We start from the raw sequence: 24,789 nt of genomic DNA on the forward strand, positions 1-24,789 counted from the left end.
GGCAAGCCAGAACTAAATAGAAAATAAAGGACACGTAACCCCCAACACCTGTAAGTTGTATCTTGAGAGTCAGCCAGGATCTTTGTTTGCCAGAAACACCTCTGAAGTTTAATCAAGGCATTAGTAATCAAAATTATTTTGAAAATTTAAAGATCAAAGTAGCCAAAATACTCAATGTAACTAATTGCTGGGTATGTTCTCAGCTCAGGTTGGGAGGAATGGGGTTCCCTCGGAGGGCTCACCCTGTGGGGTGGCCAAAACTCTGTCAATGGGCTCTGACTCGTAACGGATCCAGTGCAGGGACACTGACAGAAAACTGTGCCGTGGAACACAGGAATGCAATTATCAGTTTTACAGGATTGACTGAGCTTTCCCTTCAGGAGAAACCAAGCCCTGTTCTAGCTGGAGGCCACAATGTGAAAGGATTTCTGTGCTTTACCATCACAAGCTTACTCATTCTTTTTCCTCACTCTCATTCACGTTAGGAACAATAATTCTGTTGTCCATGGAGCTGGCACCTTTTGAATTCCAGAATAATGTCCCCAAGGTCCTTTGCTGTTCAGCTTTACCGCGCTGTCTGTGGCTAACAAGGCTTGCTGGGGTCCTTTTCCCTTTGGCTGGAGAGGTGCCGGGTCCCAGTCCCTGAGGGACAGCCAGGCTCCTGGCTGGAATTGGTGTGGAAGTCCCTCAGGGTCACATCAGCCTTCACATGGAGCCCTGTGGATCTGAGCATTTTCCAAAGGGGCCGTTGGGGCAAACAGGGAGATTTGGTCTGGCAGGGTCTGTAAAACAATATCCCATCCCATCGACTTGTTCTGGCAGAGAACACTTGGCTGCAGGGACATATTCCCATTGTTCCTGCCCAGGTCTCAGGATTCCAACAGTGTTGTCTTTGCCCAGAGCTGTTCCTTCAGCTGGCTTGGGAGGGCCATTTGGCCTCTGGACCCACACTCTGGCTCCTTTATTAGGACTGCTGGATCCATTCCTTTTATCTCCACAAATGGAGGTGATTTGAGGTGGATGTCCTTTTTTTACAATTGTTTTTAAAACTGCAATATTGATAACTGTATTACCCTGCATTGTGGTGGAAAACCAAATCTTGTTCACTATTGTTTAACAGACTTACTTCAATTTCTCCTTGATAATCTGCATCAATTCCTCCTCCCATGACATGAACACTTTGCAAGGCCAAGCTCCAATGAGCAGTTATCAAACCAAAGTGTCCTGGAGGAATCTGAGTTCTTATTCCTGTATTGTAAACTCTCATTTGCTTCTGATTTCTCCTAATGAATTCCAGTGCATGAAGGTCCAGCCCTGCAGCCTCTGGGGTGGCCTTGTCAGGGGCCATCACAGCCAGAACAATTTCCCAGGCAGTCCAAGTCTCACTGTCCATGGCTGTGTTTGCAAATTGGGTGCAGCTGTGCACACCCAGGGGTTTCCATTTCCCAGTGGGCCCATTGTTAAGGGCATGGAGCCCATCTGGGAGATGGGTTCTCCACCGGGACAGGTTCCCATCTCCTCATTTTATCAACTGCTCTTTTAAGAGCCTCTCCAGCCATGGAACCAATCCTGCCATTTGTGGATAGTGTGGTACATGAAAAACCCAGCAGTTTTAATCTCTGTATTTTTCACAGGAACAGACAAAGCATTCCACATCACAGCATCGGCAAACCATATAAAAACAGCCAACTTCACCCCTTCCTCCTTTATTCTGTGTATACAATTCACAAAGTTTACCATTGACATTTGGGCCTTTGCTAGTCCTTTTTTGTAGGGTATTTAGTGTTACAGTGAGCAACCAAAGCTCACAAATTAGTATTGTCAACATTATTTCACATTATCAATTTTTAATTTTGGATATAAATATATATTATTGATTATTATTATTATCACTATTATAATTATTACTATTATTATCATTATTATTATCATTATCATTATCATCATCATCATTGTTGTTTTTGTTGTTTCACTTGCACAAACAAACCTGAGCTCAAGACTAAAACCTGCTGTACCTTCACATGGGAGCATTCCAAAAACAATTGTTCCTTCTCTTGGTGCTGTTTCCAATGTGCTGTTAACAAAATCCATCCTCATCTTCCCAAACCCACAAGTTCTTTTCCTTTTTCCACATGCAATTTTTGGCTGCATTCTAAGACTGATTTACTAAAATATGGATATGATCTAGTATTACTATCCAACTGAGACAGACAAAGACTCTTGAACTGGTTTAGGGTTAAAAAGTGTATGATTATTAGCAGCGCTGGGCCGATGTGTCAGATCACCCCTTAATACACACGGCCCCGAATACAGGTGAATACAGGCTTTTTATTTCCAGAAATATGGAACACAAATGCATATTCATAACCCCGTTGCCACCCACACTCTGCTTCCTATGCTAATTAGGAAAAAAGCAATTAAGCATGCGTAGTTTGTTCCTTGAAATGAGTTGGTGGTCCTTTTATGAGGAGGGGTGAGAGAAGGGAGGGAAGGGATATGGCTCTTCCTCCTTCTGACCTTTCTACCTTTTCAATGCAAAGTGACAAATGGACCCTTGGCTGGGCTCCTAGTTTCATGTCTTCCAGGAGTTTCTGATTTGCAATTCTCTTCTGTTCTTCAAGTTCCTTACCAGATTCATTGCTTCTCATTATAAGCCCAGCTGAACAAGCATAGAGTTGACAGACAATTAGTTATTAGCCAATGATTAACCTCTAATTTTAGCAAAGCTTCTCTAGCTCCCTCTAATTTTAGCAAGGCCCATCTATTTATTTTGTTTAGATTTAGCAAGGCTTCTTTCTAATTAAGGCCTCAGCTTGTCTAAATTCTTAAATTCTTCAAAGTTTATGTCTCAGAGTTTTGACTGCTTTACGGATCCAATGGAACCTCCATAGCCCCTGGCACCCCCAGAGTTCTGGCTGAGATGAAAAGATGAATGGGGAAATAAAGAAACACCTTCTGAAGCTGGTGATAGAAACTAAGATGCCAGCTCTTGCCACTGGCTTGGGCAAGAAGAAGGGCCAGACCCAGTGGGGATACTCAATTATCTCCCTTTGAACTGATGATTAGAATTCCTTATCCTGGTAATCCTCAGCCTTGAGAATTACCTGGGGGTAGGGATAAAGGATATCTATTGGAAACAATATGTAGCCTGGATAGTGTCTCTTGTAAAAGCTCTTTGACAAGAAGCTCAGCTAGCACAGAGCCTGCCTTTAGACTTTGCTGTTCACAACATCCAGCCAGGAGATTGAGTCCTAGTGAAGGAGTAGAGAGAAGCAGCAGCAGCAGCAGCAAAGTAGTGTAGACCTGTGCAAGTGTTGCTGAGCACAGAAACAGCCGTCAGGAGAGCTGAACACGGGTAGAGCCATCCCTCTCGAGTCAAGGTCTCTAAGGCCCCAGAAATTCAGACATCTCAGCTAGAGGAGAAGCTCGGCAGGCTGCCACTGATGCTCCACAAGAGGGGACTGGAGCAGTAGCCAGGCCATCAACATCAGGGGAAGCCCCGTGTGCCTCCCACAGCCTGGCTGCTGAAATAGTTTGTGTGGGCATCCCTTCTCTCAAATCTCCAGGCATTAGAGGCCAATCCTCACTGTCATTGTTTTCTTTATGTTAAAGCTCTTTCTGTGCCTTCACTCGCCTTTACAGGTCGTGTAAAGACAACATGAAAGTAAAAGTTAAGTTAGGAAATTAAATTACACCATTAAAATGTTTGTCTTAATAATCTTACCTTGATATTGTCAGCCACTTGAAGTTGAAGCCAAAAGTAGAAAAGTAATTTTTAACCATAAGAGAAGAAGTAGCAAATCCTTTTACCTGAAAAATTGTGAAGTCTGTGGAAGGCCAGGAAGATCTGAAGACTGGCTGTGGGTGGCCAGCCCAGTCAAACCTAACCAGTGAGTTAAGTCAATAATAAACAAGATTTTCAGATGAAGAAGGAAGTCTATGGTGGCTTCATTCTTCTGAAAAAAGCATTTATTGTCTAAATAGAACAAGAAGCACATACGTGGGAAAAAGCATTTCTGACTAGACTTTAGGTTCAGAGTGTTAGACCCCCAGCTTCCCTCCTTATAATTGTTTCAGATATCAAGGCAAATAGAATCAAATGTATGTTAAGGTCACTACCAGCAGCTAAGCAAGGTGTTCCTTCCATAATTAACAAAAAGATTTTGAAGGCTATAAAGCAGAGGGGAAAGAGAAGGTTTTTTTGAGCCCTTATTTTTAAGCTGCCCCCAGAACAATTCCACAAGCAGGACACGTGTTGTCCGTGATGATCAGTAGAAGTAGCAACACTGAAACAAAACTCAAATCCTTTGTAATAGGTTCTGGTCCAGATCCAACAAAACAGATTTAAATGGAACTGCAGGTAGAAGCCTCGTGTGAGAGCTTAGAAATGCAAACACTGTCAGCAGAAGAAGGGAGAGTGTGGCAAATTAACTGATAGCTAAAAGGTGGTGAAAGAAATTACAAAAGCAATAGGAAAGTTAACTCATGTATCAGTCCAAACATGGAAAGAATTGAGAATAAGACATGTTTTTGTGGTTATTTAGTAAACTGTGGGTTTAACAAATGCTTTTCTTGTGCTGTAGCAACTCTTATCTTTTAGCATGCATGATCCCTTGCTTAATACAATTTCTTCAACATATGATAAAGAGGATGCAGGTAGTAGCCATAGCTACTAATCCAGGAATAGCTACAAAAGGACAGAAATTGATGTCACTACAAATAATTGCAAAACAAAAAAAAAAATCCAGGAATAGGAAATAAAGTCAATGATAACTAAAGTTTGTAAAGACAATTAGTAAGAAATTTTTTTTAAAAAGAGAGGTTGAGAGGAATGAGAGATTTGTCTTTAGAAACAAGTTGTGGGTCTGCTGGTAAATTAAACTAGCACTGAGAGATAAAAGAAACAATGGGAAGGATTCCTCTGATTGATGAATGGAAAAAAGATATTTGCCTTTACAAACAAACTGTAAGTTTGCTGATAAATGAAATTTGATACTGAAAGATGAAAGAAACAATGGGGGAAAACCATAAATTCCATAAGAATTAAAAATGAAGAAGGAGGGTTATACATTAGAGGGGAATCTTAGGTATCAGGCAGTCCAGGGAGTCTGGACCTCTCAAGTACCTCAGCCAATGGGGAAAGAGACAGGGACGTGGCTGGGAAATTCGGATAAAAAGGAGGCTGTGTCCTCCAAAAATTTGAGAGACCCCAGGAGAATGGCCCATGGCCTCTCCCTTTATTCAAATCAAGTAAAAGGACTCCTCTGTCTCCTTTTTAGACATAAACCTCTGGTGTTTGTAGATGAATTTTCCTGACAAGGCCAACAACAGACTGGAATGGAAAAATCAGCATCAGAAACGTGTGAGATGGAAAACTTTTGGCTGTTTGAGATAAAAAATATGGACTAAAAATCTCTATGGCAAAGAACAACCTTTCTCACAAGGATTACTGTAGAAAAAGTGATGCAGGTGTTGGAATGACAGCCAGTGCCCTCAGCAAAGACAATTCCCTGTCCTGTGGGCTCTATAAACCACACGTGAACGTGGCACTCATCCTGATTAATCCCAAAGCACTTCTCTGCAAGAAGCACTAGAGAAGTGCATGGGGCAAGAGTTCTGCAAGTGCCAGGTTCTCGTGCAGCAGAAAAGTTGTAAAATCTGAAAGATTCTAGCAACCACAAAAAATCCATCATTTATGGCTTGTAAATATTCCAGTGAATCTCAGTTACTTCTGGGTAAAATCAAACACCAAGTAGGTTTCATAACAAAATCCCAGTTTGTCTGTTCCTGTTTGTGGCAGAGGATGAGGTTACAAGCCGGCCAGCTGAAGAAGCCAAGGAGGATTTCCACTTCCCTGTCATATTTTCCTACTGGCACAGGAATGAAGACCAAGAATTTGGCTCATTGGAGGGGTAAAACCAGAGGATGGATGAGGGTTTACATCCTAAGACTTCCTTTGCTAGAGTACAAAGAGTTTAGCTGTGCGTGGATCTCCTTGCTAAACCTCTTTGTTTCCAAACTCCATTCCTCCATGGCAGAACTGAACAAGCTCCGTATGTCAGAGCTTCAAGTTCCAAGCTGTGTGCTGAGTTAATTGTAATGGATCCATTAGCAGTGCGTGGGGTTGCTGCCATGAGGAGCTCAGGTGGCTTCTTGAGATGAGAATCAATGTGCCCTTTGTCCCAGCTCCATGTGTCCTGGGACAGCCCTGGCTCCACGGGAGCACACGGAGTGTTCTCGTGCCATTTCTAAATGAAAATTGAACCTCCTCAAGAAGCCAGGCCAAAGTCACCAGACAGCAGTCACAAAAAGGAATTTAGGCAGTTTGCTGGGTGTTGATCTAACAGTTACCACCTTCCCAAAGTCCAGGCTCCACTAAACAAGGCTCTTTCCTCTGTCAGCAGCCTTGCACTTGGTTGTGTTTGATACACGTACAGAAGAAGAAAAAGCCACTTGCACTGTGGAAACTTGAGCTGCAGCTGTGCAGTAAGTTGTGCTCAGTAGCTGACCAGCTGATTTAATTCTGAGTGGGTATTAGACAGAAGATACTACAATAGAATTTCACAGGACAGCTATCAAGTATCCAAAAAATGCAGTATTCTGTTGTTTTCTACTTCCAATATTGCCAGCAAAGAGCTTAAGGAAGAAAGGTATTTACCAACCAGCACAAAAGAAAAAAAATAAAAATGAAAATAGGATTTTAAAGGATATCACAGCAATGGCCACCAGGCATTTTCCAGCTTTGCAGGATATCAGTTCAAAGTCAATCTAAACAAGCCAGCATATGTCTAGCAAGAAAGAAATCACACTTCATGTGTGTTCCTAAACCCAAGCTTTGCTATATCAAACACGGATGGTATCATTTTCCAGCTCTCAATAGATGTGTCATAATTTATATATAAACAAAATCTCGTGCATAAAAATATTTCATAGATTAGTAAAGTAGATAGATAGATAGATAGATAGATAGATAGATAGAGAAAGAAAAATAGATTGACAAGGCAGATAGAGATATTTGAATGCACTTGCCTGTATAACTTTGTACATAAAGGGATGGGGAAGTGAGAGGTTATTCTTTTCCACACATGGAAAACCCTCTTTTTTCCAGTAGAATCAGCTTCCTCCCTCAATGACCACCAGGCTCCCTGAAGACCCCACCAAGAAGGCCCTGTGATCCCCATGGCCTGTGCATGCAGCACTTCAAGAAAGCAATGCCTGCCTCTTAATATTACAGGGGTGTTCAAGAGATTTATTCCCAACCTTTGGTGACAAGGTGAACAAACTGAAGTCAGTTACTGTAAAAGGCCTGAACCAGCAGCACCACAAATCACAGCCAAAAGTAGCAGGTCCCACACGGTGTCCCACAATCATGGCCCAAGCGGCCGCAGATCCTCCTTCAACCCCGGCTGCATTGCAGTCCCACTGAGCACCAAGAAGAAAAGGGCCTTTGTGAGAGCAAGCAAACTTAACCCTCTTCCAGGACACAAATTCAGAGGGCAAAAAATTGAAAAACCCCACAGCATCAGCCACACTTCCCAATGAGAAGGGTTGGAACTCTCTGCCCCTCCACACTTCCCCAGCAGGTTTACAAAGGGAACTGGGATCTAAGCTGTGCCCTCCAAACCAAGAGAGCCAGCCTCCCTTCAGGGTGAGAAGCCATGGCCTCAGTTCTAGCCCCGGGTGCCTCCTGTGCCCCAGAGAATGGCTGTGGCTGTAAATGTGTGTTTGGCTGCAGCACAGGGCCAGGGTGAAGCTCGGCAGCCTCATCAGAGCCCACGGCCACGGCCCTTCCCTGCCGGGGCCCTCACCTGGCCCGGCCCGGCCTGGCCCGAGCAGCCCGGACTGGCCTCAAGGGATGGGCTCTGCCTGCCCGCTGTGCCCACAGGCCGGGCCCAAGGGCTCGCAAGAGGCTTCCTCCCAGCTCTGCAAAACCTCAGCCAAGAGTGTCCCCTTTGCTGTGCTGAAAAGAGGAAAAAACCCTCTCAATTTAACCCCACTGCACACCTCATGGGGGATCCCTGCACACCTTAGCAGAGAGCCCAAATTAGCCCTGGGTGCCTCATGAGGTGCAGGCCCAGGTGATGCCACTGAAGGAAATGTGCCCTCACAACCCAGGGACGCTCAGCATGGGCTCTCCCAGCCCCTCGTGGCCCCACCACTGGTCATGGCAGCCCCTGCCTGGCTCCTGCCTGTCCACACTGTGGACACCCCCGGCTGCTCCTGGACATGGAGCTCAGCAGGGGCTGGTGCCATGAGGGCTTTGCTGGTGGTGCCAGCCAGACACTGAGGTGAAATCTCCATCTCTTTATTGGAACAAAAACCATAGGCCAAGCCCTGCTCTGGTGGACAGGGGCTGCCCAATTTCAGTCCTGGCCAGGTACCAGGGCCAGGGGGCTCAGGGGCAGAGGCTCTCACTTTGCAGGTGTGGGTCTTGGGACGCACTCAAGACGGGGATGGAGCCACAGCAGAGCAGAGGGAGACAGAGGTGAAGAGCGGGGATGACAGGTCAGCTTCTCGGTGATTAAAGTCTTTGGCTGCTGTTCTGAAGGTGCAGAGGTGCTCCTGTGGAGAGAGGAGGTGGCTGAGGCCCCCAGCTGCCGCTGGCACGCAGGGATCCTCCTGCACAGCAGGGCCCAGAGCGGCCAAGGCTCCCCAGCACGGCTGGAGCTGCTGGCACAGCTTGGCCCAGCTGGACAGCTGCCCCTCAAGGCCCCGGCGAGCAGGGGATGGCTCTGGGCAGGGTCCCTGGCCAGGAGCGGGCCCCAGAGCGCCTCTGCCTTTCAAGGGCAATCTCGTCCCCGCTCTTTCTCCTGCCCACCTTGCTTTGCCTCTGCCCGCTGCTCCTGGGGCTGCTCTTGGCCAGGCAGCCTCAGTGGGAGCCAGCACTGGCTGCAGCCCCAGCGGGCTCCCCAGGACAAGGCCCAGCAATTAAGAGGCCAATTAAAGGCCTGGGCAGCAGCAGAACTCTCGGCAGAGTTATTTGGACAACCACTGACTATCTACAGGTCCACAGCAGACTCACTGGGAATGTTTCCCGACTATGAGCAGCCTTTCAAGAAGCTGTTTGAGGCCAAGATCAGCAAAACACTCACCCTTTTCTCTTCCAGCAATACCAGATTCCAGCATAGCACATCAGCAGGAAAAGTGCTCCACCAGCCACAGTGGCCATTAACTTAATCAAGCCATGTGTTCCCTGGTAGAAAACTCTTCTCATGCTTTCCCAGATCTTCTGAGCATGTCTTGTGGTGCCGGCTGCATCTGTGGGAGCAATGGGCAGCGTGAGCCTGTGCTGTGCTCCACTGCTGAGCTGGCAGCACGCTGGATACGGCCAGGACATTCTCTGTTTCCCCCAGAGCTGGGGCCTGCTGGCACCTTGCCACCCCTTGGCACAGGCTGTGCCCCCCAACAGAGCCCAGAAAGCTGAGAGCAGAGCCCGGGGGCAGCACAGCTGCTTGGGCAGTGGCTCCTTCCAGGGACACGGGCCAAACCCATCCCTGAGCAGCCACTGCCACTCCTGACCCTCCCTTCCCTGTGACAGTTCCCCCAGCCCAAGGAGAAAAAAAACCTGTCCAAAAATTCCTTTGTTTATTCCTACTACACCTGGAGGGTCCTGTATATAGTAATGGTCATGAGGATCTGATTATTTTCAATTCTTTTTTTTTTTTTTTTATATTGAGACAGATGAGGCAGACTTACTGTTTTTAGATTTGGTAGGGTTTTTTTTTTTTCTTAGTATGATTGTTTTCTTATAAATCCACATGTTAACTTATTTTTATTTCGATATTTTTGATTCCTAAGCAATTATCTTGACAATCTGTTGTTCACTTCTTAGTTAATGTTCTATCTATAAACAATTTTGACTCTGCTTTTATAGGAATAAAAAGATCTCAGAAAGCTGTATTCTTAATTTTGTTCACATTCTCTCTCCCTGCTCCCAACATTTACTGTGATACTTTTGGAAACATCCCTGAGGATAGCTAGAGTTATCTGGGAAGTGCTTGGCTTAACCTGGGAAATGGATTATTATTTTTGCTGCTCTAAACCTACATTGTTCCAAGCTTCACAGCCACTGTCCTGATGGATGCCTGTGTGAATTAAAACAATGTTTGTGAGACAGCTGAAGAGCTCAGACTTCAGGGATTAAAATACCTTGGAGAAGGAAGAGGAGGAAAGGGTAGAACAGCCTGTTTCCATGGCTGTTTTTTCATTTCTAGTATGCCAGAAGTATGGTAGGCTACACCTGTCTTCAAATGTCATTGAATTAAAGAAAAACTCTCTCCAGGGCAAATGATGCAACACTTTGCCTCACAATCCATCAGCCTTAATTACAGTGAGAGGAAGGTCTTAATTATAATCTGATTAGTGCAAATCAACATTGTGTGAATGGCAAGAATTTGCTTGTCAACAGATGAATATGTCCCACTGAAGAATGAAGAAAATCTGCCTTTACTTGGAAGAAAGGAGACATGGAGCAATGCAGTATTTGGGTTTTATCCAGTGGTAAATGGGGCAAGAAGCTCTAACAACTCACCTGTTTTACAGAACACAAGCACTGATACAGCCAATAGTGCACCCACACTGAAGGGATCTTCAGAACATTGCTTTATTTCTTAACAATGAATGGGAGCAAAATGCTGGCATTTATCTGAGCTGGAAGCCCTGTTCCTCTCCTGTTTCTCCTTGAGCACACTGTTCTCTGCAGACTTCACTGTGCAGCCCATCAATCCTCTCTTGGCCAACAGCTAAATGGCACAACTACCAAAACACAGGTGCCAGCATCATCACCCCAGCATTATTCCAGCACTGCTCTGCTGGTGCACAGCAGCACAGAATGGCTTGGCTTGGAAGGGACATTTAAAGGCCATCTAGTGCAGTGCCCTGCAGTGAGCAGGGACACCTTTGGATCAGGTTGCTCAGAGCATGAGCTTGAATGTCAGCAGGGATGGATGCCCACCTCTCTGGGCAACCTGTGCCAGGGTTTCAAAACCCACAGTGTAAAAAACATCTTCATTAGGTCTAGTCTGAATCTACTGTCTTTTAGATTGAAAACATTCCCCCTCAGTCTTGTCACAACAGGCCCTACTAAAAATTCTGTCCTGTGTTTTCTAAAAGCTCCCTTAAAGTACTGAAAGGTAGCAATCAGGTCTGCGTGGAGCCTTCCCTCTTCCAGGCTGAACACCCCCAGCTATCCCAGCCTGTCTCCAAAGCAGAGGGGCTCCAGCCCTCAGAGCATTCTGTCCCTCCTGTGGACTAGCTCCAACAGGACCATGTCCTTTCTGTGCTGGGCACCCAGAGGTGGATGCAGTACTCCAGGTGGGCTCACACCAGAGCAGAGGGGTGGTGGAATCACCTCCTTCAAGCTGCTGGGCAGCCTCCTTTGGAGGCACATGGCTGGCTCATGTCCAGCCTCTCTCCTTGCAGCAGCCACATGTCCTTCTCAGCAGGGCTGCTCTCCATCCCTTCATCCCCCAGCCTGTGAGATCAGCTGGGCTGGGACCCTGTCATAGCCCTTGGACAGAGCTGCTGGGCAGGATGAGCTCCCTAGTGAAGAAGGCAGATCCCACTCCCCACAAAATTCCACGCTGGCCATGAGGTCACAGCAGCCTGTGGGGTGACAGCAGGCTGAGGTGACAGCAGGCTCTGAGGTCACAGAGGTCCCAGACCCCCGTGGTTGCACAGCACCACAAGGACCAAGCAGTCAGTCCTTGACTACGACTGTTGCGGCAGCAGCGGCGGCGGCAGCAGTGGTGCTGACATTGGGACAGCGGTGTCAGGACAGCGGTGGCAGCAAGAGCTGCAGGACTGGCAGAGGGCAAGGCACCATGGCCTTTGCTCTGCGTCTCCTCCTCCTGCTCCTCCTGGCAGTGGCCCTGCCTGACAGGGCTGCCCAGGCTTCTCCGCAGCGAGCACAGGGAGCAGGTGAGCCCGCGGCCTGGCTTCCCTTTCCTGGGACAGCACTTCCTTCTCCTGGGAAGAGTTGGGGATGGTTTTCCACAGGGCTTTAGGGAGGGTTTCCTCTGTGGGAGGGAGAGAGTCCCCAGGAGCCCTGGGCTGGTCCTGCTGCCTCTCCAGGGATGTTGCACAGGGCCTGCAAAGAGGGTGGAGAGTGACCAGAGCCAGCCCAGAGCTCCCCAGGCCCCTCTGCAGCTTTGGCCATGTCCATTGACATCTGGCCCCCACAGCCTTACCCAAACCCCTCGCAGTGCCCAGTTCCCTAAGGCAGAAGGGGATCCCAGCGCACCATGGCCGTGGTTCTGATCTGTGCTTCCTTCTAGATTGGGATCATGACTTGAATTATTTGGGATTGCTGGTGAATGAGACTTTGAAAATCTCAGAGAATGCTGGAGGTAAGTTCTGAATTGCCACTTGTACTGACAGAATAATCCGTCAAGGTGGGAAGTGCTCACTTATGTGCCATTTCTGTTAAGGTCGCATGAGGGTTGAAGGATTCTGGAAATTTTTCCCTGCTCCCTTCTGGAGCCCTGAGTGATCCCACAGCATCGCTGTCAGTGGGAGGAAGGAGCATTTAGCTGTCAATCTTCTTCCCATGTGCAATGCCAGTGTCTCTTTCCATGTGCTCTGTGCAGCCATGGAGAGGAGCAGAGAGGGAAGGGGCTGTGCCCCAGGGCTTTGCCTTTCGTGGCTCTTTGCCAGCCCCAGGGAGCCTGAGGATCTCCTACAGATCCACGAGAGCTCTTCTGTCCTGCCTTTCCTTGCAGCCAAGCCTCTTGGTGAAGGTGATCTGGCTTCCCAACCCACGTCCAGGACTGAGGCTCTGGGAGATGGCGAGGGTAGGTGAAGGCCTTTCCCCCTGCGAGAGCTGCCAGCTCAGAGCCCAAAGCTCAGCCAGGGCAGCATCGCTGCAGGTGTCAGGACAGAGCCGTGCACGTGTGTGCCCCCGTCTTGTGCGATCCCCTCACCTCTCCCGTGGCTCAGTGCTGCCTGTGCAGATGAGCAGAGGTGACAGAAGCTTCTGTGGCTGTTGAGTTACAGGTGTGTCTGCAGCGAGGACTTTCCCAGCTCCTGGGTTGGTAACTGTACGCAAGCCCAGCTCCCATCGCAGGGGTGAGTGGTGTGTCCCTCCTGACCCCACAGGCTGAGCACTGGTTTTCTGGGATCCATTCCTGCAAAGGGGAACTATTTTCTCTTAAGGTCCTCCAAGTGGAAAGAACAAAGTTGCAGGACACCAGAAACCCCATGTGCCATCGAAACCCATGAGGCAAATGCTGAAGGAAATGCTGCAGGGAGGACAAGGTGGGTCCATGTCCCTCTGCCTTCTCCTGAGACTCAGCAGCCAGGGGCTTTCTTTGCACAGCGGGAAGCGGATCCATGGCAGCCTCGCTGCCCCACTGTTGCTTTCCTGGCCTGCAGGGCTGTTTCCCAGCCTGGCCTGGCTGCAGCTTCTCCCCAGCCTCTGCAGGAAGGCATTTGGCATCAGCAGGCAGGGAGCCCAAAGTGCAGCAGGGGTCATGCTCACACTGAGATCCCCTGCAATTTCTCGGTCCCCAGGTAGATCAGAAAGGGCAGCTGTTTTGATATTGTAGGCCCTGGCCAATGCCAAAAATTTTTCAGGGTTTCTTGATCCTTAACCATGCCTTTGACAAGCATTGCCTCCTGAAGTTTCCCCAGTGGGGAATGGTTCCATCTGATCCAGCTGCCCCTTTCTGCAGAAGTGGACAGAGCGGCTGTGCTGAAGGCGGCGTTTCCCGGAGGAAGCAGTGGCCCATGGGCAGCCTCTGCTGCAGGAAGGGAGGCCATGCCAGGCACAGTCACAGGAGGTAATTGCTGTGCCTCTGGGCCTGAGCCCTGCTGAGGCTTGAGCTGCCATCTCTGCTGCTTGGCAATGCAGGCACAGCCCGGCCAAGACCGGCACAGCCCAAAGGAATTAACCCCAGCAGGCTCAGGGCACTCGGCTACTGAGCAGTCCTGCTGGGGTCCATCCATGGGAGACACGTCCCAAAACCTGGCAGGGGCTGCAAAGGGGTGCCCAGGGTGGGGAAAAGGCAGAAGGGGCAGGTGGAATGGAGGGAGTTTTGTCTGAGAGAACCCACAGGACCCCTGCTCTGGCCCTGCCACCCCCCCCCAGGGATGTTGCACAGGGACTGCAAAGAGGGTGGAGAGTGACCAGGATCCAGCCCAGAACTCCCCAGGCCCCGCTGCAGCTTTGGCCATGTCCACTGACATCTGGTACTCATGATCTAACACAAACCCCTTGCAGTGCCCAGTTCTCTAAGGCAGAAGGGGACCCCAGCGCACCATGGACGTGGCTCTGATCTGTACTGGCTTCTAGACTGGGATCAGGACATGGATTATCTGGAAGCCCGGCTAGATGACAGCTGGCAAGACTTGGAGAATGCTGGAGGCAAGTTCTCAATGTGCTTTTCCTGATGGAATAATGTCAAGGTGGCAAGAGCTCACTCATGTGCCATATCCCTTAACATAATCTCAGGGCTGAAGGATTCTGGAAGCCTTGCCCTGCTCCCTTCTGGAGCCCTGAGTGATCCCACAGCATCGCTGTCAGTGGGAGGAAGGAGCATTTAGCTGTCAGTCTTCTACCTGTGTGCAATGCCAGTGTCTCCTTCCATGTGCTCTGTGCAGCCACGGAGAGGAGCAGAGAGGGAAGGGGCTGGGCCCAGGGCTGTGCCTTGTGCAGCTCCTTTTCCAGCCCCAGGGAGCCTGAGGATCTCCTACAGATCCACGGGAGCTCTTCAGTCCTGCCTTTCCTTGCAGCCAAGCCTCTTGGTGAAGGTGATCTGGCTTCCCAACCCACGTCCAGGACTGAGGCTCTGGGAGATGGCGAGGGTAGGTGAAGGCCTTTCCCCCTGCGAGAGCTGCCAGCTCAGAGCCCAAAGCTCAGCCAGGGCAGCATCGCTGCAGGTGTCAGGACAGAGCCGTGCACGTGTGTGCCCTCACCCTGCACGATCCCCTCACTACTGCTCAGAATTGGCAGCTTTTTGGAGGAGGGAGGGCCCTGGCCCTGGCCCAAAAGCCAAGGCATTTTTTGAACCTTATCCCCGTATTTGACAAGCATGAGGTCCTGAAAATGCCAGCACCCAAATCAAGAACTTCTCCATCTGGTTCAGCTGTGCCTCTTCCTTTCTCAAGGGATGGACCAAAAGACCATGCAGGTGGAGACGTTTCCCAGAGGAAGCAGTGGCTCATTGGCAGGAAAGAAGGCGATGCCAGGCACAGGCCCAGACACAGGAGGTAATTGCTGTGCTGGGCTCAGCCCTTGGCGGGGCTGTGTGCCAGCAGCTCTTCCCCTAGGGCTGGCCCTTGCATGACCCAGCAGCAGCCAAAGCTGGAGGCACCTCGGCTTCCAGGACTCTGGAGCTCGTTTCCAGCTCCTGGGAAATGGGACTCATGCACCAACATCTATCCCAGTGCAGCTGCTCCCAGAGGTAGCCGTGAGCGCCCAGAGGCCCAAGGCACAGGAGCAGCCCTGAGCGGGAGCCCTGCCTCGAGCCCAGGGCCACAGACAGCCCTGGCTCCCAACTGGGCAGGGGCTGCACTGGCCCCTGACAGGGCCTGGCTCTGTCCCCTTGGGCTGGGGGAGATGTCATGGAGAAGGGAGGCTCAGGGGTGGCAGTGGCTGCTCAGGGATGGGTTTGGCCCGTGTCCCTGGAAGGAGCCACTGCCCAAGCGGCTGTGCTGTCCCCCGGGCTCTGCTCCCGGCCTTCTGGGCTTTGTTGGGTGGCACAGCCTGTGCCAAGGGCCAACAAGGTGCCTGCAGGTCCCAGCTCTGGGGGAAACAGAGAACATCCTGGACATACCCACCGTGCTGCCAGCTCAGCAGCACAGCACAGCACAGGCTCTCACTGCCCATTGCTCCCACAGATGCAGCCAGCACCACAACACGTGTTCCCAATTCCCAGAAGGACATCGGAAGAAGTTTCTGTCAGGGAACACGCTGTTGGCCAGAATTAATGGCAGGCCTGATTTGTTTGGTGCATTTACTCGTTTTATGTGGTGTTGGAATCTGGTATTGCTGGAAGACAAAACGGTGAGTGTTTTGTTCATCTTTCCCTCAAACAGCTTCTTTTGAAAGTCTATTGTAGAATAGAAACATTCCCAGTGAGGCTGCTGTGGACCTGTAGATAGTCAGTGGTTGTCCAAATAACTCTGCCGAGAGTTCTGCTGCTGCCCAGGCCTTTAATTGGCCTCTTAATTGCTGGGCCTTGTCCTGGGGAGCCCGCTGGGGCTGCAGCCAGTGCTGGCTCCCACTGAGGCTGCCTGGCCAAGAGCAGCCCCAGGAGCAGCGGGCAGAGGCAAAGCAAGGTGGGCAGGAGAAAGAGCGGGGACGAGATTGCCCTTGAAAGGCAGAGGCGCTCTGGGGCCCGCTCCTGGCCAGGGACCCTGCCCAGAGCCATCCCCTGCTCGCCGGGGCCTTGAGGGGCAGCTGTCCAGCTGGGCCAAGCTGTGCCAGCAGCTCCAGCCGTGCTGGGGAGCCTTGGCCGCTCTGGGCCCTGCTGTGCAGGAGGGTCCCTGCGTGCCAGCGGCAGCTGGGGGCCTCAGCCACCTCCTCTCTCCACAGGAGCACCTCTGCACCTTCAGATGTCCTGCCAAACACGTTAGTCTGGGAGACCTGCACCTCTCATCCTCCATCTGCAAGCCAGTGTCCGTTGTCCCTGCCACAGCTGCATTATCAGCTTATTGCTGTGCCGCCACCACCCAGAACAGGACCCTCTGTCCCTGCAGGTGCTGGCCCTGGTGCCTGGCCAGGCCTGAATGTGGGCCCCTCCTGCCAGGGAAGGGCTTGAGCAACACCTTTGGGCTTCTGCTCTGGGCTCTGGCTGGTACCACCAGCACTGGCACAGCTGCTTGGCTGGCCACAGCCTTGGCTGGGCAGGCAGCAGCCAGGCATGGGGCACCATTTTGTCTTTGTTTTTCATTTTTAGAAATTAGAAACTTTTAGAACTCTTTAGAATTATTATTGGTAGAGAGTAAACCCCAAATATTTCTTCCCAATTTCCATAGTTCTTTAGGATTTTTCAAACAAGTGTTAGAATTCTGAAAAGGCGACCCCGTTTTGTCTTTGCTTTTCATTCTTAGAAATTTGAAACTTTTAGAAATATTTAGAAATATTTTTTGTCGAAAGAAATCTACAAACATTTTTTTACTTATTTCCATAGTAGTTCAGGATTTTTCAAGGTAGTTTTAGAATTCAGATAATCTTGGAACATTTTACACATCTAGAATAAAAACTGAAATTGCAATCAATTGGTAATCTTTATTCTAGGAAGAACTAAGACACCCCAAAACACCCAGCCTGCTGGAGAGGCTCTTTTCCCGCTGGAGATTTGTACCTCATCTCAACAACTAACCTAAGACCTTTCCCCAGATATTTTTCGGGACTTCTGACAAGCTCCCCTCTTAGGCTTCAGAGGGAATCTTTGAGCACAGTGAGAATCTCCCGCTGTGCAGGAGGGTCCCTGTGTGCCAGCTGCAGCTGGGACCTCAGCCATCTCCTCTCTCAATAGGTGCCCCTCTGCAGCTTCACAAGAAAGGCCAAACACCTCCCTCAGGGACACCTGCACCACACATTTCACATCTCCATGCCCATGCCCAATGTCCCTGGCACAGCTGCATTACCAGCTTGCTGCTGTGCAGATGCTGCTACCACCCACAGCAAGGCCCTGTGTCCCTGAAGGGACCCGCCCTGCTCTGTGGCCTGGACTGAAGGTGGGTCCCTCCTGCCAGGGCAGGGCCCAGCACAGCTCTTCTGTTCCAATAAAGAGATGGAGCTCTCACCTCAGTGTCCAGCTGGTACCACCAGCAAAGCCCACACAGCACCAGTGTGGAGACCTTTGTGGCAGAATGGTTAGGCGAGAAAGGCCATGACTGTACAAACTTGCTAGAGATAAAACACCACTAGTGCAGAGGCAGTCTCAAGGACGGATTGCCCTTGAGATATGGGGAGGAGAACAAGAATGTGGTAGACAGAACGAGAAAGAAGAACCAGGGACGGTCTGGTAACCGCAAGAATGCAGAAGCACATAGCTATGTACCGCAGTGAAGTAGATAGCAGAATAACCAATGATGAGCTATACTTTTGCAATATGTATGAGCTAATTAAATCATGTATTTAAACACGAGTGTAATGATCAATAAACGAGATTTGCTTGACGACCACCTGGTGTCTTCGTCTCCCTTCTCCGACAAATGGTGACCCCGACGACGACCCCCTGCTGAGAAGAAAGCGGGGGAGAGAACACGCCACGGTCGGTGAAGTAGTGTTGGGACCCGAGGCACCCGGGTCAGTGCTAAACGACGAAGGGAAAGCACCCTCAAGGACTACATCGGTGGTCTTGAGCCATACGTGCTGCCGGAGCCGGAGAGGTGCAACAGCGCTGACAACAAAAATGGACAGGCAAGCAGCATATGATTTATTTTTGGGGTTATTAGATAAGCTAGGGGTTAGAGACATAAATCCTAGAAAAGACGTACCGGGATTGCTAGCATGGGGTCACGCGAAGGGTTGTTTTTCCAACCTGCACACGGTACATGAATTGAGTGAGTGGCGTAAGTTAGGAGATGTGTTGTGTGAAACAGTCTTAGAAGAAGATAAAACAGCAACAAAGTTAGGAAAAATTTGGTGAGTTGTGCATAATACTCTATTGAAACATCAGGCAGAAAAAAGAGCGGCTCAGCAAGCAGTAGAAGCCTATAAAAGGAATGCACGGTATGGAGATCATGAACCTTTAGCACCAAGTGTCTCCCAAGTAATTATACCTGCTTCTAGCAGTTTGGGCACAGATGATTGTGCTTGGCCCTCGGCACCCCCTCTCAATGAGTCCACAGAGGACGTTGAAGTGCCTGTCGTAGCCACCTCTGATAGTAAGGACCCTTCAGCCCAATCTGTTAAGCCTGGAATGCGTAGTTCACAATCTCCGCCAGAGCCAGATCCTGTCCCTGGGGCAGAGAGTGACCTGTGGGAGGAAATGGCTAGACAGAGGGGAGAAGCATGGAACGCATTGGCTAAGCATGGGCTAGAGAGTGGGGATGAAGTCACCGTGGAGGCAGCGAGGACGTGGGCTCTGCCTGTAGTTTACACCCCGGGGGTAAACCAACAAGGACAAGCTGTTCAGTTAGGGACCTATACACCTCTTGATTGGAAGTTGTTAGCTCAGCTGCGACAGACAGTGAGTCAATTTGGATTTAAGAGTGAACCAGCTAAACAAATGATAGACTACATATTTGATACGCATTTGCTAACTGTCAATGACTGTAGAAGCATTGTGAAACTGATGTTTACTCAACATCAGCAGCTGCTGTTTAATGCACATTGGCAAGCTTTAGTTCAAGAGTCGGTTGGAGTTCAAAGAGGACCCGGTGATCCGTTACAGGGAATTACAGTGGACGAGATGATGGGATTAGGAAATTATAGAAGAACCGAGGCTCAGATGATTTCCGGACCAGACAAAGTTAGGGAAGCTATGCGTCTGGTTAGAGTTGCTATCAGTCAGGTGAAAGATAGTTCAGGAGTTCCCATGTATATGGGAATCAAACAAGGGAGAGAGGAGTCTTTTGGAGACTTTGTTGATAAGGCTGCTACCGCTATAGAACGAGCAGGGGTCCCTGAGTATATGCGAGGGGCTTTGCTTAAACAGTGTGCCTTGCAGAATAGTAACGAGACTACTAAAAGAGTTCTGTCGACCCTGGGGGCTAATTGGACGATTGAGGAAGCCTTGGAAAGAATGGCATTACAACCAACAGGGCAACAAGCATTCCTAGTGAATGCCATTAAAGCATTAGGAGAGGGGTTACAGAAACAGGCAGAAAGTATATAGACACAAGTGTTAGCTGCTCTTGCTCCGCTCCGCGCTCCAGCAGCGGCAACCGTGGCTGCGACCCAGAAGCCCCCTTCCATGAAATGCTACCGCTGTGGAGGAGGAGGGCACATGAGGCGACAATGCCGCGCGACTGGGGTCTGGTGCCAAAATTGTCAAAGCAATACGCACAACTCTTCTGCCTGCCGCCGACGTTCGGGAAACTCACGGCGGAGCGCGAATGGCGGCCGCGCCCAGACACAAGTTGCTGCCGCGACGTCAGCGCCACCTCGTGTCTACAACCAGCCACTGCCGGGAGCTTGGGACTTGACTTGGCAGCAGCAGTGAAAACAACGCTGATGACAACACACCCTGTTCGAATTCCTACGGGAGTTTACGGCCCAATAAAGATTAGGGGACAAGTATATGGAGGACTTTTATTGGGGCGCTCCTCGATTTCTGTGATGGGCCTATTTGTTTTACCTGGAGTCATAGATGCGGACTATACCGGAGAGATACAAATTATGGCATATACGCTCTACCCTCCAATTACTGTTGAAGCCGGTCAACGCATTGCCCAATTTATACCACTGCCACAAACAACCAAAGGCATTCAAACATTGATGCAAGGCCCTCGGAATAATCAAGGATTTGGATCATCAGGGATAGCCATGCTCACAATGGACTTAAACAGCAGACCAAAAAAGAAAATAACATTGAAATATGCTGAACAATCAGTAGAACTTTGGGGCTTGTTGGACACGGGAGCAGACATCAGCATAGTATCTCCGGAGTATTGGCCTAGCAGTTGGCCATCCAGACAAACCATGGATACAGTGACTGGAGTCGGGGGATACACACTAGCTAAAAGAACACCCCCTATACAAGTGATCATAGATGGGCAAACATTAGTGGCTGTGTTGTCGGTTGTCCCTTTACCTCCAACAGTACAGTGTTTAATAGGAAGGGACATTTTAGTCCAGCTTGGAGTTGTTCTATCTAATGAGCACCCTTTGGAGTAATTGCCATTGCTTGGACTTTCCCTATTCCACTTACCTGGACAACCGACAAACCAGTGGTGGTTAAGCAATGGCCTCTAAAAAGGGAAAGTTTGTTGCAAGCACATTAACTAGTCAGAGAACAATTTCAGCAAGGTCATCTAAAATTGTCTACTAGCCCATGGAATACTCCTATATTTGTGATCAAGAAGAAATCTGGAAAGTATCGTCTTTTGCATGACTTGAGAGCAGTAAATGATCAAATGGAAGCTATGGGAGCATTGCAACCAGGTCTTCCGAATCCAGCTATGCTCCCACAACATTGGGCCCTTCTGATCATCGATTTAAAGGACTGTTTTTTCACTATCGCCCTCCACCCACAAGATACAAAGCGATTTGCCTTTACCTTGCCTGCAATCAACAGAGGGGAACCTGATAAGCGATTTGAATGGACAGTATTGCCTCAGGGCATGCGTAACTCCCCTACCTTTTGTCAACTATATGTCGATGTAGCCCTACAGCCTTTGAGGCAAAAGTGGCCTGAGACCATAATTTATCATTACATGGATGATATTCTTTTTGCTCAAAAGCCCCAATTCACTTCTGATCAATTGAGAGAGATCCAAACTACATTGGCAAAAGCATCTCTTGTGATTGCTCCAGAAAAAATACAACAGACCGCACCTTGGAAGTACCTGGGATGGACTATTACCAATCAAATTGTGCGTCCACAAAAACTGCAGCTCTCAACAAAAATTGTCACTTTAAATGACGCGCAACGCCTACTTGGTGATCTTCAATGGTTGAAACCCATAGTTGGCATCCCAAACACCTTACTAAACTGCCTTCGCCCACTGTTGAAGGGAACAGATCCCAGTTCGCCTGTCACGATTTCCCCTCAACAGAACAAAGCAATCAAAGATATTCTCCAGTGTATAGAAGTAGGTTTTGTTTCCCGTCGCGATATTGACTTGCCCATTGACCTTACTATATGGAATACTTCTCGGCGCTCTTACACAATTGCAGAAAAAAGCGGGGGAAATGAGGGTCCTGGAATGGCTATCCCCACCACTACAAGCAAAAAGGACAATAAGTACAAAAATTGAACAGATGGCCACCCTGTTATGTAAAGGCCGTACCAGGATAATAGAAATTACTGGAACTGAACCTACAACAATTTACATACCTATAAAAAACGAAGACCTAGACTGGTACCTGCATAATTCGGAGGAGTTACAGACAGCGTTGCTGGGATCAGGAGCATCTGTTTGTACAGGACCTTTAATACCACGACATTTCCTATGGTTAAAAGATTGGGACTGGGTTGCAAAACCGTTGCGGTCAGACCAGCCTATACCAGAAGCCGTTACGGTCTTCACAGATGCCGGGAAAAAGTCAAGGAAAGCAGCCATAACCTGGAAGGAAGGGTCCCAATGGAAACATCACCTGATTGAAGCGGCTCCAGAAGACAGTCTGCAAACATTAGAACTTCTTGCCGTTGTGTGGGCATTAAGTAAACTACAAGAGCCTTTAAATGTAGTCACAGATTCTTACTATGTAGCAGGGGTAGGACAAAGAATAGAAGATGCAGCAGTCAAGGAAGTCCAGAACAAAAGACTATATGAATTGTTGTTGCAACTAAAACGGGCTGTGAGGGCTAGAACAGAACCCTATTGTGTTATTCACATTCGAAGCCACAAGTGGGATGTAGGATTAGGAGAAGGAAATGCAAGGGCAGATAGATTAGTAATGAATGTAGTTGATGACAAAATAATAGAAGCCAAGGAGTCGCATGCTCGATTCCACCAGAATGCAAAAGGATTGGTGCGAGAATATAGAATAGCAATCCAAGAAGCAAAAGCTATAGTAAGAGCTTGTCCAGTTTGCAGTCATCACAATAGTGGTACAGGGTTGGGTTGTGGTGTAAACCCTAGAGGGTTGAAGAGTAATGACATTTGGCAGATGGATATCACGCACGTTTCTGAATTTGGCAGAATGAAGTATGTGCATATCACCATAGATACATATAGCAAATATATCTGGGCCACAGCTCAATCGGGGGAAAAGGCAAATCAGGTGATTAGGCATTTAACCAGCTGTCTCGCAGTAATGGGACTGCCAAGAGAAATAAAGACTGATAATGGACCTGCATATATTAGTCAGAAGGTCAGTCGATTTATGAGATTGTGGGGAATCAAACATGTTACAGGAATTCCTCACTCACCCACGGGGCAAGCCATAGTTGAAAGAGCAAATGGAACCTTGAAACAGTATCTAAGAAAGCAGGAGCAAATAACAGATCCGCAGGAAAAATTAGCCAGGACTCTTTTTGTTCTAAATCATTTATGTGTTTTTGGGGATGAAAGTGAACCACCAGCAGTTAAGCATGCAGAAAGGGAAGGACAGAAGGAGAGACAGAGTCTAAAAGCTGTCGTTCGATATAGAGACCCGAAAACAGGACTACGGAACGGTCCTGCGGAAGTTTTGTATTGGGGCAGAGGTTATGTTTGTGTTTCCACCCCCTCAGGAACACTGTGGATTCCAGCTAGATGGGTGAAGCCCTGGATTGAAACAGCCAATGGCCAGTAACCTCCTTGAGTCAGCCCCAGTAGGTGAATGGTTAAACTCCTGGGGTCTGAGAGGATGGGTGAAAAATGTACTTATGATGTTGGCTGGACCAGTTTTGCTTGTTGTTATAATTTTGCTTTTTGGACCATGTATTTTACAATGCATTCAGAACCACTTGATTGCATTAACTACGGCCTTGTTAGAAAAACACGCTAACCTCGTAATCCAAAAAGAAAACGGGGGAAGTGTGGAGACTTTTGTGGCAGAATGGTTAAGCGAGAAAGGCCATGACTGTACAAACTTGCTAGAGATAAAACACCACTAGTGCAGAGGCAGTCTCAAGGACGGATTGCCCTTGAGATATGGGGAGGAGAACAAGAATGTGGTAGACAGAACAAGAAAGAAGAACCAGGGACGGTCTGATAACCGCAAGAATGCAGAAGCACATAGCTATGTACTGCAGTAACATAGATAGCAGAATAACCAATGATGAGCTATACTTTTGCAATATGTATGAGCTAATTAAATCATGTATTTAAACACGAGTGTAATGATCAATAAACGAGATTTGCTTGACGACCACCTGGTGTCTGCGTCTCCCTTCTCCGACACTCCATAAATGTTTGCTGGCAGTCCTTGCCATGCACGATCTCCACAGATTAGAAAAATACCAGGTGGTAATTGCAGAGGTGAACTGCTAGAATTTACCTTGTGAGACCAATTGCCACAGTATGCATCATTATTTTGCAAATATAGCAAATTTTGTGGAAAAACATTTGTACCATTTGGCCCATGAGACCTTTTTGCATGATTATTCCTAGCCCAATTGACAAAAGTTAAACAATAATTGCTAGGGGCTGAGCCTAACAGTCTTAACTCTCGTGGCGCTGACCCGGTAACATTTAAACCTGTAGCAATGTACTAATTTTGAGCACCAATGGGATTTGCTGGGATTAAACCTGTGTCACAAATATTGATCGTGAATTTACCTGATGGGATTTCACATAATGTTTTGTTTGCTTCTTCGGGCGTTTTCCAATTCTTTGTCCATTTTTTAAACATTGTGGCATTGAGTGAATCCTCTAAAGGTGCACCAACTAAACAAGTTCGAAAAGGATCTGAAGGGGTAGCCATTGAAAGGCAAAAATTATCTTGTCCAGTTTGATTGGCCCACATTATCCACATATTTTGTCTTTCATCAATGTCAATCAAGAGCCCTTCATTTCCCTTTATCATGGTAAACCACAACAACAACCTGATCAGAGATAGTCCCTTAAGGACTTTAAAAAGATTGTGGCAGTTCAGCCAGCATCTTGGCTGGATCCCATGGGAGATCTTGCTTCCCTTTTCTTTTACCCCTCTGCCTCGCCCGTCGATTCGGTTGCTTCGAACCACGGGGTGTTCCATCTTCTCGGCAGCAGGGATAACTTTCAGGGAAAGACCCTTTCTCTCGA

The 24,789-nt window shown here is 48.5% G+C and overlaps 1 protein-coding gene and 1 long non-coding RNA gene across 2 annotated transcripts; both read left to right on the forward strand.

Annotated features, from left to right (window-relative positions):
* The first annotated feature begins 9,256 nt into the window (after positions 1-9,256).
* Positions 9,257-18,132, forward strand: LOC147645883 (uncharacterized). The gene is made up of 11 exons (XM_086874164.1): positions 9,257-11,919; positions 12,276-12,347; positions 12,720-12,791; positions 12,994-13,065; positions 13,153-13,254; positions 13,671-13,778; positions 14,219-14,362; positions 14,731-14,802; positions 15,106-15,207; positions 15,838-16,003; positions 16,535-18,132. Exons 1-11 carry the CDS (start codon positions 11,823-11,825, stop codon positions 16,758-16,760), a joined length of 1,233 nt encoding a protein of 410 aa, XP_086730290.1. The 5' UTR covers positions 9,257-11,822; the 3' UTR covers positions 16,761-18,132.
* Positions 18,133-21,766: 3,634 nt separating this feature from the next.
* Positions 21,767-23,917, forward strand: LOC147645884 (uncharacterized). Its single transcript, XR_015282096.1, has 2 exons — positions 21,767-21,799; positions 23,569-23,917. It is a non-coding gene; the product is annotated as an uncharacterized LOC147645884 (long non-coding RNA).
* Positions 23,918-24,789: the final 872 nt, after the last annotated feature.

The sequence above is a fragment of the Cyanistes caeruleus genome, unplaced genomic scaffold, assembly GCF_971803275.1.
Source record: "Cyanistes caeruleus unplaced genomic scaffold, bCyaCae1.hap1.1 HAP1_SCAFFOLD_149, whole genome shotgun sequence".
Taxonomy (NCBI): domain Eukaryota; kingdom Metazoa; phylum Chordata; class Aves; order Passeriformes; family Paridae; genus Cyanistes; species Cyanistes caeruleus.

What these genes read in the sequence shown, in the direction of transcription:
- LOC147645883 (XM_086874164.1), top strand. Translation starts at nt 11,823, where the DNA reads ATGGCCTTTGCTCTGCGTCTCCTCCTCCTGCTCCTCCTGGCAGTGGCC. An exon ending in AATGCTGCAGGGAGGACAAG is followed by an intron (nt 13,255 to 13,670) that starts GTGGGTCCATGT and finishes CCCTTTCTGCAG; the next exon opens with AAGTGGACAGAGCGGCTGTG. An exon ending in CACAGGCCCAGACACAGGAG is followed by an intron (nt 15,208 to 15,837) that starts GTAATTGCTGTG and finishes TTGCTCCCACAG; the next exon opens with ATGCAGCCAGCACCACAACA.